Here is a 14,294-nt window from a genome sequence, read left to right as displayed (position 1 = left end):
AAGCAAACCAAAAAATAAGCCCAAATGTTGACACTGTCAATGGAGAATTAGTTGGTTTATTTTCTATGTACATGATATGTGTTGTAAATATAATACACCATAAACACAAAAGGTGGCGCCATTGTCAGATTTAAAAACAAAACTCAAGATTGTTCGTTTTCTAATCTGAGTTTGCCGCGCTCAGACACCGGCGCCGATTACATGATCGCGGCATCCCGCAGCATTCATGGGGGAGGGCTCGTTTGGGAGTGTCAAACATTTAAGACATGCTGCACTTTTTCAGTTTCTTGGTCAAAAATGAATCACAATGCTTTTTTTTTTTTTTTTTCTTTTACCTTGCAACTTCCCAAATGCCAACTGAAGCTGACCTTGATAAGACCAAAGGAACGACTAATGCTGTCATCAGGTGGCACGCACACACGCACGCACACTGCACTTAGTGGTTGCATGAAAGCTCCTGATGAAAATCCAGGACACTAGCCTCCCTTTTGGGCTCTTCTTCACATTGACCCTTGCGGTGCGTGTTGCGGCAATGTCATTGGCTGCTGTCGGTGATGACGATGAGCGCCGGTCCGGCGCCGTGCTGCGCAACCGCCGGTTGGGCGGCGTCACGGTGATGGCCATCGAGACACGGCGCAGCGCTGACCGCGTGCGTGTTGATGTTGTAGACACCGGGCATGAGGAAGCAGGCTTTCAGCTCCAGGTGACGCGTCTGCCGGGGACAAAGCGCCAGCCGGTAGCGGGTCTGGCCGACCCAGGTGAAGCTACACGCGCACTCGCTCCACTCAGAACTACACGAGATGTGGGGAGGGGGTGGGGGGGGGGGGGGGGGGGAGTCCAAGCGTGTGTTTTTGTGTACTTGCGTACGTATTTTTGCATGTCTGTGTGCCCATAAGTGAATGCGTTTGTATGTGTGAGTGAGCAGGCAATAGCCAAACTTGAAAAAGCCACACACTCACCTGGTGGTTTTGTGCCTGAGGTCTACTGTGATGTCGACATCAGTCCGGCAGCAGTTGGACAAAACCAAACAAACGGGAACCACACAAACACTGCACACAATAAACAATATTTACAAGTGCATTTGGCCACCTTGTTTGCATGTGCCCACGTGTGCGCGCCACCTGTCGTGTGCAAAGTCATGCGCGTATGTCTCCGAGTAGCGCAGGTTGCTCTTGACGAGTCGTGACAGTTGCGTGGATGGCAGCACGGCGGGAGGTGGCGGATCCGACTTGAACTTGAGCAGAACCATCTCCTGAGTGTCCTGATAACGCGACAACACCTCGTGAGCGTGTGGGACATAGCAACAAGAACACACAGACACTCAGAGATGTGGCCCAGCTCAAGAGAAGCCAGATCGGGTCAAGCCACCCTCACATGGTGATACGCTAAACACAAAACGAGGCATCCAAAGATGTGGTCACCTGCTTGGGAGCGAGGGAAGTGGCCTCTTCGCCCACCGCCTGCAGTGCCACGTGTAGTTGACCTTCCAGAATCAGCTGCTTGCTGTCCTCCACCACGTAAGCCTGCATACATGAAAATAGCACTTCAAATTGCAAGTACAAGCCTTCTGTAACACACGCATGCAAACCTGACCTTCCAGATGACAATAATGTTGAGGTCCAGCCGGTCGCACTCGTCGACCACACGGACCAAGTCCTCGCCCAGGCTTCTGCCGCCGGAGGGCGTCCTTGACCCCGAGGAGCAGGCGTCGGCACGGCGAGATTCGGTCGTCCGGCGGCAGCGGAAGAAGAAGTCGCCGCAGGGCGTGGCCGAACTTACGATCTGCACCCACATTGACAACGGTGATGACGTCAAGTGTCCTTCAACTCTATTCGATGGTACGGCCGTTATAGTCGCACATTTTGTCAAATATCAGACAATTTGCCAGGATTGCGGACGGGGGCAGACCCTAAACCGAGTCGCGTGCGTCTATGTGCACAAAAGACGGCCGCTTGGCGTACCCGCTCGTCACCCAGATTGACGTCGGCAAAGGTGAACATCTCGGCGCAGTCCAAGGAAGCTTCAAACACAAACACGAGGAACGATCAATGATTGAAGTGTGCGGTTGAGCATGTACATGGCAGCGACGCACCTCGGTGAGCTTTGCACGGTGCCGCTCTGAAACAAAGCTTGGCTCGCTCTTTGCTGCTTACTATGCAGTCTGGAGGGGAAAAAAAACAAAAACAGTCAATACCGACTGAAAACTTACAAATCGTTCAACATGGCCAGAAAAGAACAAATGTGTTCAAACGTTACCACGTGTTTAACCACCTTGTCGGTGTTCCAAAGCGAAGAAATGCGCCGCGAACTGTTAGCCGATCAGCGTCGTGTAACCTGCGGGCACTGTCATTTTGTACCTTTATCCTTGGCCGGGTTGATGCACTTGCTGAGGCTCCAGTGTTGACTGCCACTGGAAACTTGGACGATGTGGAACTCGCGCACGCCAGCGTCGCTCTGCGAGGCCAAAGACAAATTAGCAAGGTGAGTGGTGGCATCATAGCACGACCCGCGGCTGATGCCAGGGTGCTTGCCGTGTTGATGTTTTCAACATCGATGAAGACCAGCGTGCTGCCGCCATCCTGGTCCTGTCCTTGCTGAGGAGGTATGGCGCTGGGGTGGGCCGACACTTGAACGCTGAGAGAGCGACTGGCGCAAATAAACACCGAGTGACGAACCACCCGGTGGCTGAGGAGGAAGAGTGAGCTCATCATCGTCATCACATTGACACTTTTGCAGCAGTGCCATTTACTCGCTTGTGTTGGTCATTGCGGGGTTCTGATCACCTGAATTTCACAGACCTGGGCTGAGCAAAGACCCACGCTCATGTGAAAATCTTACTTGGTAAAAATCAGTTGACGACATAACATCCACCACAGTGAACGAGTTAAGAAGAGAACAGTACCAAGGATAGAGTTATGGGGAACACTAGGGTCTTTCAATCTGCAATGTGAATTGAATACTTGGGAGTGCGGTCAGGGAGAGAGGATTGAACGCAAAGACAAAGTGAGCCGATGAATGTCAATCATCAGGCAATGTCCTGAGTATGTGCGACATCTACCTGATCTTGCTTCCTTTGTCTGGGCTTTCATAGTAAAAGAGGAAGTTGATCTCGTGGACTCCTTCCTGGTCAGGTCCTCGCAGCCAGAGCGGGAGCTGCACGGAATGTCCTGGCTCCAGCGTGCCGCCGACGGGGACGTCCACCACGTCAGACGTGGGCCCAAAGTCGTCGGCAGACACCAGCGTCTCACAGGCCGCGCCGGACCCGGGTGCCGCCGCTAGGGTTTTGTAGGCCGAGCAGTTCTCGGCAGAGGCGGGGCTAAGCGGCGTCAGCGGCGTGCCGGCCGACGGATTCCCGAATGTGAAGAATTCGGGGTGAGTGGACGCCACGCGTAGGCCGCAGAGGGACACGTCGCTCACGTTGCAGAACTCCACGTACGCCTTGCGGATCTCGCCGCACAGCAGCGCTGTCGGGAACTGCAGGAAGAACACCTAACGCACACAAAAGGGAGGACACATCCCCATGGCGGACGAGCTGTCTTTTGTTTGGTTTGTTTATACGTGCAAACAAATTACCTCCATGAGGGGCATCGGCAGCGTAACAATGGGCTCCAAGCGCCGGTCAGGTCCATAGCGCACAAACATTTTGTCCTCTTTGGTGTGATTGAGTCGCGGGCCTCTGATCTTCAGGTCCTGCTTGCCGCTGATGATTGTCTCGGCCTTCTGCAGCCCTGTGAGAGGAGCGGCGTGTGGGATCTCACGTGACTGACGGACAGCAAAGGTTTGGTCAGGCGCCCTCGTTACCGTCATAGTCGTCCGGCGTTTCCACCGAGGATGCAGCAGCCAGGTCATAGACCACGCCCGTGATACTCAGGCAGCCCGTCCGGTGCGGCAGCAGCCTGAGTCGAGCCTGCGTTTACGAGTCGCAAAGGCTGTTATACACCAGACGCGAACAAAGATGAGCATCTTCAAGACACAGCCACAGATCGTTATAACTCGCCATTTTGGTTTCCTCGGGGGCCAAGTGGAAGTCCAGGATGGTCTCGGTGGTGACCACATCATCTGTCTGCCTTGACTGGAAAGGGAAAGAGGGACAGAGTTTATCAAACGCAGAGACAACAAACACAAAACTCCAACAAAAAACGCGCATACAAGCGAGCAAATGGATAAGCATTTTGTCCTGGGAAAAGGCATCTCCAAAGGCCGCTGACCTCTTGCTCCAACGCGTCCTGGTTGCTGACGAGTTCTTCTCCGGCGTCCTCCGTGGCGGCAGCAGCGTGGGTGTCGCGCGTAAACTTCCAGACCAGCGAGAGGCGGGATAGCGCCAGCGGAACTTTCAGAGGGTTCCTGAACACCACCTCCACCACCACCGGCTCTGCAAAGCACCACGCCGGAAGCGGGTCAACAAGCGGCAAGTATTTGCCAGGTGGCCGCATGTCAGCTGTGCAGTAATGAAGGCGTTGAGGTCAGAACCTTGGTTCTCCTACGCCTTTGTCAAAATAAAAGCATGCCAATAACAAGTGCGAAATGAACGTAGCCTGTTGTACCTTCCACAACGGCCAGCGGGTGGCGCAGATTGTCCGTCTGGCTGTTGAGGTAGCACTGGCTGGGCTGAAAGTTGGCGGGGACCACCCCTCGATTGGCAGCAGCCACCAGCTGCTCCTCCAGCTTGCACCACATGGCCGCCTGCTCGGCATCATACTCCTGATCCAGTGACACGTGCGTTGCAGCCTGCTTCTCACCTGTGAACGCCAGGTCATGCCCGCGTCACAACCTGAGTACTACCGGGAGCGGGCGCCTTCTTACCCTCGGCTAGGCGGCGCTCGTGCCCAAAGTAGACCCTGGTGGCAGTGCCATGGATGCATGGCAGCGGCAGCTGAGGCAGACGCACACCACTCCGGCTGATCACCGTCTGCAAGACACGCCGGACGTCACGGCACATGATTTCGTTCGTCAACATTTTTTCTTAACATGTCAAATACTGGAAGAAAGAAAAATTAAAAAGAGGAAGAACAATCATTCAAGCAAAGATGGAAAAATCAAGCAGAAATGGCATTAAAAGCCATAAAAACAAGTTTCGGGACTGTTTGGACAGATGGTTAAAAGGCTGCGCGATTTCTAACTCCTATAAGCAAAACGCAGTCGAAAATAAGCTTCAAGGATAGTGGTCTGAGCGCTGTCACCTTGTAAACGTAGAGGTACTCCCTGAGGAACGCGCCCTGCTGCGCGGCTGTCTGCCGGCTGTCGTTGGTCAGGATCTGCTTGAAGGCCTGCGCGGCCTTCTCGGGCCGGCCCAGCGTGAACGACTGGCGCCCGACGGTGAAGTTGATGTGGTCCTCGGCCAGGGACCACGACCTGCCCTTGTACACCTGCATGGCCTGGCAGTAGCACCGCAGTGCGTGCCTCTTCTGCACCACCAAGTCAAAGTCAGCGGCACCGTCCCAAGATGGCGGTGGGCCAAAGGTGGCTTACCTGGCCCGCTTTGCTGAAGCGGTGACCCGCCAGAATCATGTGGAAGGCAAACTTGCGCAGCATGCGAGTGCGCATGTTTATGAAGCAGTGGGCCGCCTGCTCCAACATCAGAGCACTACGCAGGTCTGAGTCCTAGACGATAAAGGTGGCGAGACAACGTGAATTGAAGGGGGGGGGGGGGCATTTTTGAGCTTTGGCAAGGTTCCTCACCTCACTTGTCATTTTGATGAGCAGTGCAGCCGCCTCCGAGTATTTTGCTTGACTCTTGAGGATCTCGGCGCTGAGGAGAGCGCAGCGCTCAGCCAGCACCATGTTCCTGTCATAGAGTTAGTGCTGCTCATAAAGCAAACGCATTTTGCCTTTCATCTTGGCAACATGCGTTTGCATTTGAAATGTATCAATTTCCCAATTATTGTAAAAACCCAAAGGGCAACTCCAAGCAATTTGGGGCGTCTGCTACCTGCAGACGTCTCTGTAGGTCTGGATGGCTGTGTCCATGTAGTGGGCAGGATAAGGGCGCACGGCTCCGCCTTGCAGGAAGGCCGAGACGGCGGCCATTTCCTGGGCGCGAGGAAGAAGAAAGCAAACATCGACATCAAGTCGTGCTGGCCAACATGGCTCTCAAGGACCCCCCCCCCCCCCCATGCTCACCAGGGCGCCGGCGGCGTAAAGCATGGCCTGGTCCGACAGGAAGTCCTTCTTGGCCGTGTGGTAGCAGCTGTAGGCCAGCTCGTAGTGCTGCACCAGGAAGCACAGGTCGGCCAACTTCCTGATCTGCAGCTCAGGGGCCTCTGGGGGGTAGCTGCCATCACAAGGCTCCAAAATCACAAACAGGACAAAAGAAAGCAAAACCTGGCCGAGCTTACAGGAGGCCGCCGGTGCTCTTGGGCTCGTTGACGCTTTTTTCGGGCGCTTTGCCGCCACCGAACCACTTCTTGGTGGCTGTGAAGAGGGAGCGACTCAAGCCTTTTCGGGACACCAGCTGCGGAAGGACAGGGAGATGCTTATGAACGCTGCTGGCAAACAGACCGGCAAAAGTGGCGAGGATTGCAGGTGCTCATTTGGGAGAAACTCTGTTTTTGTCCAGTCCCAGGTTGGATTCCGTTTGGACATGGTTTGAAAAGAACGCACTTAGTTGTCAGCAGTTTTTAGAGAAGGTTTCGTAGTTCTTCTCTACACCGTCGATGTGGAGCACCTGGTCGTTGAGCTGCCTGATGTTTTTCTCGATGTGAGGCAGCAGGCCTCTGAAGGTGAACTCCTGGACAAACTGGCGGATGCGGTCGTGGTCGCTGAGGGTCAGACACGCGCCATGGCCTCCTGTCGTAATGTCTGCCTTCCTTGAGGCGCTGGGCGAGTCCTGCTCCAGACGGCCACCTTTGACATGGCACAGGAGAAGCGAGTCACAACATTGCTGCTTGGTCTGAACTTTTGGAGCATCCCAAGACCTTGTATTTCCTGCACCCCCCGCCCAATAGAAAATTATCCTTCAAACAAGAAAGAGACCTGTTTTTGCAGAAGGCTCCTCTGCTGTGCTGCCGCTTTTATCCGTCGAAGAGCTCACAGTAGGACCGACATTATCGTCCGCTTGATCCTGCAAACGCGCAAAGACGACATGTTTGCCCACCTGCGTATTTGCACATTTTGGGGCCGGCGACCGAGTCATGAATTTGATTGGGGTCGGCGGCCGGGCCCACCTGGCTGCGCAGGTATTGAGTCCACAAGTCGTGAATCTGCTCCTCCTGCTCGGCGACGAGCGTGCGCGAGTTGATCTTGAGAAGGTAGCATCCTTGAGGGCCGTAGCGCTGCTTCATGTCCTCGTAGACGGCCTCGGCCCTGAAAGCGTCACATTCGAGTTGCTTGTGGGGAATTTGTACACACGTTGCCTTTGGCACAAGGATGTTTTGCCTTGGATCGCCAAGGTTTTAAGACGCAAGCGGCGATTGGATTTTGCTCCGGCCTCTCCAAAGGCGTTGTTACCGTCGTTCGTCGCCTTGGCCCACGTCATGCAGCAGTACGTAGTACTTCAGCGTGTTGGGGATGAACCACTTGGGCTTGGTGAAGTCTCCGCTGTGCTGGATGCGGTGTTGCTCCTGCGACAGCTTGACAAACTGCTCCACTGGCACCGCCTCGCCCGACGACACCACCAGCAGGCCTGAACGAGCCGGTCAAGGAAACTCGGCCGGTGAAAACAAAAGGAACACAGGTGACAAGGATACAGGCCAGGTAGTGGTTGAGGAACTCGTGGTCAGAGGCCGGCATGGACTGAAGGAAATTCTCCCGGTAGACCTCGAACCAGGGTGTGCTCGCTGGGCAGACAAAAAGTGGGGACGGTGAACACACAGCGGAGACAAATCACAGGCGGCTTCACAACTGTGGAAGGATTTGAACTAGGACAAAAGTGAGAACATCCCATTGATCGAAGGACAGAGATCTTGAGAAAGGAGGATCTTGGAGGAGTTGGATGATTTAGAGAGAAAAAACAGACAAATAAGGGACTTAGAACATCTTGACTAAAAGAGAACCAGCTTTTTAAGAAGAGGGCCCAATTTTAAGAGTGTGATTAAAAAAATAAAAAAATAAAAAAAAAAAGATCTTGGCAGAAATCTCAAGATCAGCAGTCTTGGCAGATCTGGAAAAGCAACTTTTAGGAAGAATCTGGGGGAACAGGAGCATCTTGGGAAAGGGTCATCTGGGAGAATCATCTGAGGAGAACAAAACTCGAGGAGATCTTGGGAGAAGAGGAGGCTGTCAGAGGATCTTGGGAAAACAAGCTCTGGACAGAAGACCATCTCCCAAATCTTGGGAGAGCTGAGCTTTAAAGGTGGAGAGCTGATCTTGGTAAAAAGGTGGGGGAAAACCATGCCACTCAAAGCAAATGCTGACCCATTTGCTGGTCAAGTTCTCAGACATCCGTGACGCGGTCTACAGTCTACTCACCAAGCACTCAAAACACCCGACAGAATCATGCTTCAGTTTTACGCGTGATCAAGGCTCGAATCTACAAAGAGGTGACGGCAGCGGGAAGAGCAGAAGCCGCAGGAGCACCGGGAGAGGAAGAGAGAGGAAGTGAGAGGAAGCGAGATGAGATGATCTAAACGGAAGCCACACACATGACGGGTGTACCTGAGAAATGCTTGGAGGCGCACGCCTCCGTCAGCGCGTCTCTCCACGAACTGAACCAGGGGGCGCTACATTTAAGAGCTTCGTCTGACAGGTGGAAGCAGAGAGCGGCCAGAAAAAAGCGTCACCATAGCAACACGCAACCCTGACTACAAACCCAACTTCGGGACCCTAACATACAAACCCAACTTCGATACCCTAACACTGTCTTGAAACCCTACTTCAAAACCCAACCCTCATTTGACATGGCCATTTGAAATGTTTAATGAATAATGTTTAATTCTACCTTAAGCCTGCTTTGAACCCTCAATCTGAATTCCTTAGCGTGGCTTGAAACACTGATTAGAAGCTCTAAAGATGGCTTGAAACCATAACTTTTGTTTGGAACCCTGATCCTTGATTTAAACATCAATTTGAATCCCTCCCACTGTCCCTGAAACCTACATCAAAATCCCGACAGTCTTAAACTCCCCATCCAATCACTAAAATCCTCCGCACTCGCCTTTTCGCCACCTTCTTTCCCCAGCCAAGCAACGAGGACTGATAAGGTGACGATCGCCGACACAAGTGCAAGAAAATATCACCGAAGTTACCGTTGAAGCTGAGGTCGTAGTCTCCCGCAGCAACAGCGGTAGAGACAGCGCCCTCCTGTGGCTGGCAGGAGAGCACGACCTGGTCAAGGTGGTGGCGCTGGCCCGGGCTGAGGGCAGCGCCCGACAGAGGTGGGGCGGTGCTCGGCACCACCTTGGTCACGCAGATGCGAAGGTTCTTGACCACCAGAAGCTGGTTGTTGGGGTCCCGCAAGTGACCTGGACACAAACAGTCTAAGCATTAGCTCACTTCCGGCCATTTTCTATTGGTGGGAGTAAACCTCAAACTGGTGTCAAGGGATGTTCTGCCAAACGATGCTCTGCTCCGAGTTCTGTAAGATAAACCCGACTTTGGCACCCTGACACTTGTTAGAAACAAACTGACTTGACACCTTAATTTCAAGCACCAACTCTGGCTTCAATTCTTCACCGGGTTTGAAACCCTCATTTAAAAGCTGACCTTTGTTTGAATCCCCAACGCAGACTTAAAACCCTACTTTGCCAACATGTAGTTTGGGCAATGAGACCTTAACCCTCTTGCAAGAAGGACTTGTTCAGCAGCGAGGAGTTCGGAAGGGAAAAGTTCTAGTCGCGAGCTGTTTTGAGGAATGTCGGGCGGAAAATGACAACTACCGATTAAAGGCACTTGAAGCGCGGGCCTTATAGCACGCCGGGGCTAACTGCTGTCAAAGTCTCGCCGCTCAGGTGTCACGAAGCCCGGGCAGGTGACGCCAAGCCCCCGCGGGTTTCTACCAGAGCTTCGTCACGAGCTAGCCGCGGTGCTAACATCCCGAAGCAAAGTCACGCGGACCGTAGCTACCCTGCGCGACTCCTTCTCGGGCGGGGCGGCAAAGTGGCGCCCGCCCGGTCGTACCTTCGGAAGTGAGCCGGCAGAAAGGCCTGAGCAGCTCGGCGAAGTTGAGCTTGTTTTTGCTGGTGAGCCTCTCTGCCTCGTCGCTGCACAGCACGGCTACCATCGGCACGAAAGAGTCCTGGACAAACTCCTGGACGGACTGCACGCACTGCGCCATGGCGGAGTTGTCTGGGAAGTAGACAAAGGGGACACGGTCGGAGACCGTCACATTGTGGACAAGAACAGCGGCAGACTCGGGTCAGCGGCCTTGTTGGCTGTCGGTTCTTTTCCGGTTTGCGGGAACGTCATATCATGTGACGTGGGACAGCGCCTGCCCCACAATGTGCCTGAATTAAAACACACACACACACACACACACACACACACACACACACACACACACACACACACACACACACACACACACACGCACACACACACACACACACACACACACACGCACGCACACACGCACGCACACACACAAACGTCAAAAAGACGTCAACTTAAGAATTTGGCAACCAGTTATTTGCGGGCCATTGGAACCAAAGAAGTGACTGATGCTGAACCGCGAATATGCGGTGTCAGGGTAAAGCAATTTTCCGCAGTGAAATTAGTTTAAATGCTTTTCATCTGTTCCAGCCCCCCCTAACAAAAACATCTCTTAAACATGTTTTGTTCGCCACCGAGCCGCCCATGCAAGCAATAATTTCGGTAGTTATATTAGCATGATGATATGAAAACAGTACCGACCGCTGACAACAACACATACAAAATCCTCAAGAATTGTAAACAGTCATTTATTCCAGGGCTGTGATAAACAACATTTATTAACAACTGCACAGGCAAGTTTGAGGTCTCACTTTCACTCACGGAGGTAAAAGTCAAACAAACCAAAAGTCTGTTTGACCACACAGGAGAAGGCGGTTGGCATTCCAGTCTTCGACCTTTTGACTTTTCATAAAAATCACAATCTAGCAAATGCTGCGCCAAACAGTGCTTCTCTAACTGGGATCCCCGGACGGCAGCGAGTTGCACTTTAGGCTACACAAATGACTCAGTCATATACAATCAGTTATGTATCATTAAAATCCACAGATGAAAATTTTCTGGGCGTGAATGTGGGGTCAGTCATCCTGATTTGCGCATTGTTATTATGGAAACGTATCGCTGCCATACCAGAGGGGGAAAAAGTGCTTTCACGAGAAGTAGACCAACAGTGGCACTCTGGTTCCCAGCAGTGTGGCGTAGTTGTTCTACTTGTACATTGAACTGTTTTGCTGGTGAGGACACAACAGTACGCTAGTGGCATTCGGGCAGCGCTGTCATGCGAACGACTTCTTATTTGATGTTTCGCAAGATGCGGCGCGCGTGCGTGCTCTTTGAGGAGGCCAGCGCCCCCTCCAAAATGGAGATGAGGTGCAGGAGGGTGGCCAGGTCCACGTAGAGAACCAGGCCTCTCTGCTCCGTGCCAGAACCGCCCCCGTGCGTCAGGTGCAGCCTGGTGACCAAGGTGGGCGCCACATACTGACGGAGGGAGCGACTGGCCAGCTGGGAAGGGCACAGGAGGTTGGTTTAGCGGCCCATCGCACCCGCACATGCGTGCATGAGGCATAACACACATTTACGCACACAGACAAACAGGCGGAGGTGCTCACCTGTACATCGAGTCTCCACTCCAGGTTGTAGTAAGCAGGCAAGGTGGAGGGCGCCAGACTCAAGATGCTGCGGATCTCGCTGTGATGCTGCTGGTACATCTGGCAAAGCCACCGCTCGATGACCGTTAGACGATCATGATTGCCAAGGCCAATGTTATAGATTTTAAAAAAACACAATCACCTGTAGGAGGCTGCGGTTGAGCTCATCATCAAACTCTAACGACAGCAGCGAGTCCACAAAGTCCACCTCGGACAACTACATGCACACACAGGAAGAGGACTGATTACGTTTTTCCGGCCTTCTGTACAAAGAGCTGCTTTGGCAACTCGCGGACCGGCTGCAAATATCTTTGACGATGAAAAGTACGAGCGTCGGGCTACAGGCCGCAAGTGTGATGTGCAAGAGTTGGCAGGTGACCATGTGTTTGGAGCTCTGGGTCATGAGGTAGAGCAGTCCCTCCACTCCGCGTCGCACCACTTCCGGGGGCACCGACAGCTTCCCTGCAAACACCACGCAATGCGACAGCGGCACAATTCCTTGACATGCCTTGCTCAAAGGCATACACAAGCACAGCAGCGGGCCAGCGAGAAAGGCGCAGCGGGCCAGCCTTTGGCATACGACGTCGACCACCACCATTGGTTGGAACCGTGAGAACAAAATGGCTTACTGGCAGCTCCCTCGTAGACTTTGGGGCTTATTCCTCTTCTGAGGAACTCAAGTGTGATGCGCCCAAACTCTCCGACCACTAAAAAGCACAAAATCACCACCAGGATGTCATTGCCTAGTACCTACGTAGAATCTATAATCTAGTATCTATCTAGTGTCTATCTCTCTAGTATCTATCTAACGTCCGTCCTAACTATGCATCTATGTATGTATCTATGTCTGTCTGTGTCCTAAATGGAGCGCCAGGCACGGTAAGGGGAAAACTTAGTTTGTGTGGACAAACTACAATTTTGCACAGAAGGTAATAAATAATTCGCATGCTGTTCTTTTCTTTAACTATTTTGTGCCCACGATACGTACAGCGTCCCCCCCCACCCCCACATGTTCGGTAAACAGAGGCAAAATCAATTACGGAGTGAGACTGCCCAAAGTTGAAAGGTGCAGTCGCCTCCAGCAAGGGCTGAGTTTTATCTTGTTATCGGTACTTAAGTTGTATCATGATTCTGTTTTGATGAGAGCGGCGGGTGGTCCTCCCATCCACCCCGTGACAGCCACAGTGGCACAAGAGAAGTGTTACAACTTTTATGTTACCTGCCATGTCCACTTTGTTGAGGAAGTTAAGGTGTTCTTTATGTTCTTCGGACAAAACCAGCAGCATGTTGGATTCCAAGAGCCACGTTCAGTACTCCCAAAATCGAATTGAACTCGAAAGGGTTCATCAACCCGGAAGTCTGATGGACGAGTCTCTGCCCACTTTGTTGCGGTCTTCTTCTTCGCTTCCTTTTTACTGCAACAGCTGTCACACGCATCTGATTTGCCGCCACCTCTGGCCACAATATGCGATGCGTGCCGACTGTTGAAATGCAATTTGAAGCTTTTTTTGTGGTTCAGAGTACCAAAATGTTTAAATGTCGTCCAAAATGGATATTTGAGTTGAATAAATCCTGGACGCATCCAAATGTGTATAAATGCACAAAAATGTAATCTATAATCATCCAGTCATACATTTATGGATCAAATTATACCAAAAAAACTAGGTCTGACAAATTACTATTAACCCTTAGATGCATGAGTGACTGAACTCTACACTCTTCCATAAGTGGGTCAAAAATTACCCATATTAGAATGAATGAATGAATGAATGTTTTATGCCATTTTTTGCCATTTTGCTCAAGAATAATGAAGGAATGAGGTTGAAATACAAAAAGTCCTGCCTCGCTACAAAAACAGATATGCTCAAACCTCATTGAATAAAGTACATAAGCAGACAAAAACATTTTAAGCATATAATTATATCTACACACCAAATCAATAAAGAAGACATAACTAGACATTTTTGATAAGTGGTGATGAGAAAGGTTTTTATAACTTTATGATCTGATATATTTCTGAGGACTTTGAAAAAACAAATGACTTTTGATATATTGCCTAAATAGCTTAATGACCCTTAAGGAACTGTGGAATGCATGCCTGATGTTTTTTCTCTGAATCATGGACACGGCCAGAGTCGTCTTGACCGTTCAGTACTTGATTGTATCTTATGTTTTGACTAATGCTAGACGCCAGTTTTTGATTACTACTGAACGCTCTGCACAGAGGGAAATAGTTTGCCTAACAAAGAAAAGATACGGTTGAATGAGGTACGACAGTGTATGTCCAAGATTGGAGAAGAATGTTCACAGGAAGGTCACGTGGAGATAAAACCAGCAGGTGCCAGAAGGAGCCACCCAAAGACTCGGCCAAAGATGATCGGGAAGGCCGAAAGACGGGACGGAAGACAACAGCCCCCCTCCACACACACATACACATACCAACAGCCCCCCACCTACACACCGAATCGCCCATAACCAGCACCACTCCCATGGAAGCAGACTCATCGCCCATCAATCCCGGCCTATAATGTGCTACTGAATATAAAACTGATCTAACAACCTTGG

General features: G+C 51.7%; 2 protein-coding genes across 5 annotated transcripts; both read right to left on the bottom strand.

Moving 5' to 3' along the window:
* Positions 1–38: 38 nt before the first annotated feature.
* trappc8 (trafficking protein particle complex subunit 8) lies at positions 39–10,347 on the bottom strand. Of its 4 annotated transcripts, XM_049720715.2 has the most exons (30): positions 10,054–10,346; positions 9,183–9,398; positions 8,593–8,676; positions 7,686–7,775; positions 7,447–7,621; positions 7,164–7,302; positions 6,973–7,060; positions 6,665–6,843; positions 6,336–6,451; positions 6,121–6,271; positions 5,930–6,030; positions 5,680–5,785; positions 5,470–5,601; positions 5,181–5,405; positions 4,804–4,909; positions 4,545–4,739; positions 4,209–4,372; positions 3,998–4,072; positions 3,802–3,907; positions 3,574–3,728; positions 3,059–3,489; positions 2,532–2,685; positions 2,358–2,454; positions 2,093–2,161; positions 1,962–2,020; positions 1,594–1,782; positions 1,422–1,523; positions 1,122–1,261; positions 960–1,049; positions 39–791 (listed from the first exon to the last, which is right to left on the bottom strand). In XM_049720715.2, the coding sequence occupies exons 1-30, from the start codon at positions 10,208–10,210 to the stop codon at positions 536–538; spliced, it is 4,347 nt and encodes a 1,448-aa protein (XP_049576672.1). In that variant the 5' UTR covers positions 10,211–10,346; the 3' UTR covers positions 39–535. The 4 variants fall into 4 exon arrangements, 3 of the variants coding, with proteins under 3 accessions (XP_049576672.1, XP_049576693.1, XP_049576682.1); XM_049720736.2 differs by lacking the exon at positions 8,593–8,676; XM_049720725.2 differs by lacking the exons at positions 39–791; positions 960–1,049; positions 1,122–1,261; positions 1,422–1,523 and having other exon boundaries at positions 1,634–1,782; positions 1,860–2,020; positions 10,054–10,347.
* Positions 10,348–10,816: 469 nt separating this feature from the next.
* Positions 10,817–13,134, bottom strand: commd2 (COMM domain containing 2). The gene is made up of 6 exons (XM_049721110.2): positions 12,949–13,134; positions 12,359–12,436; positions 12,109–12,191; positions 11,872–11,946; positions 11,691–11,789; positions 10,817–11,583 (listed from the first exon to the last, which is right to left on the bottom strand). Exons 1-6 carry the CDS (start codon positions 13,013–13,015, stop codon positions 11,374–11,376), a joined length of 612 nt encoding a protein of 203 aa, XP_049577067.1. The 5' UTR covers positions 13,016–13,134; the 3' UTR covers positions 10,817–11,373.
* Positions 13,135–14,294: the final 1,160 nt, after the last annotated feature.

The sequence above is a fragment of the Syngnathus scovelli genome, chromosome 10 (assembly GCF_024217435.2).
Source record: "Syngnathus scovelli strain Florida chromosome 10, RoL_Ssco_1.2, whole genome shotgun sequence".
NCBI lineage: Eukaryota > Metazoa > Chordata > Actinopteri > Syngnathiformes > Syngnathidae > Syngnathus > Syngnathus scovelli.
Note: the sequence above shows the minus strand (reverse complement) of the source record. Positions and strands in the feature narration are given on the sequence as shown.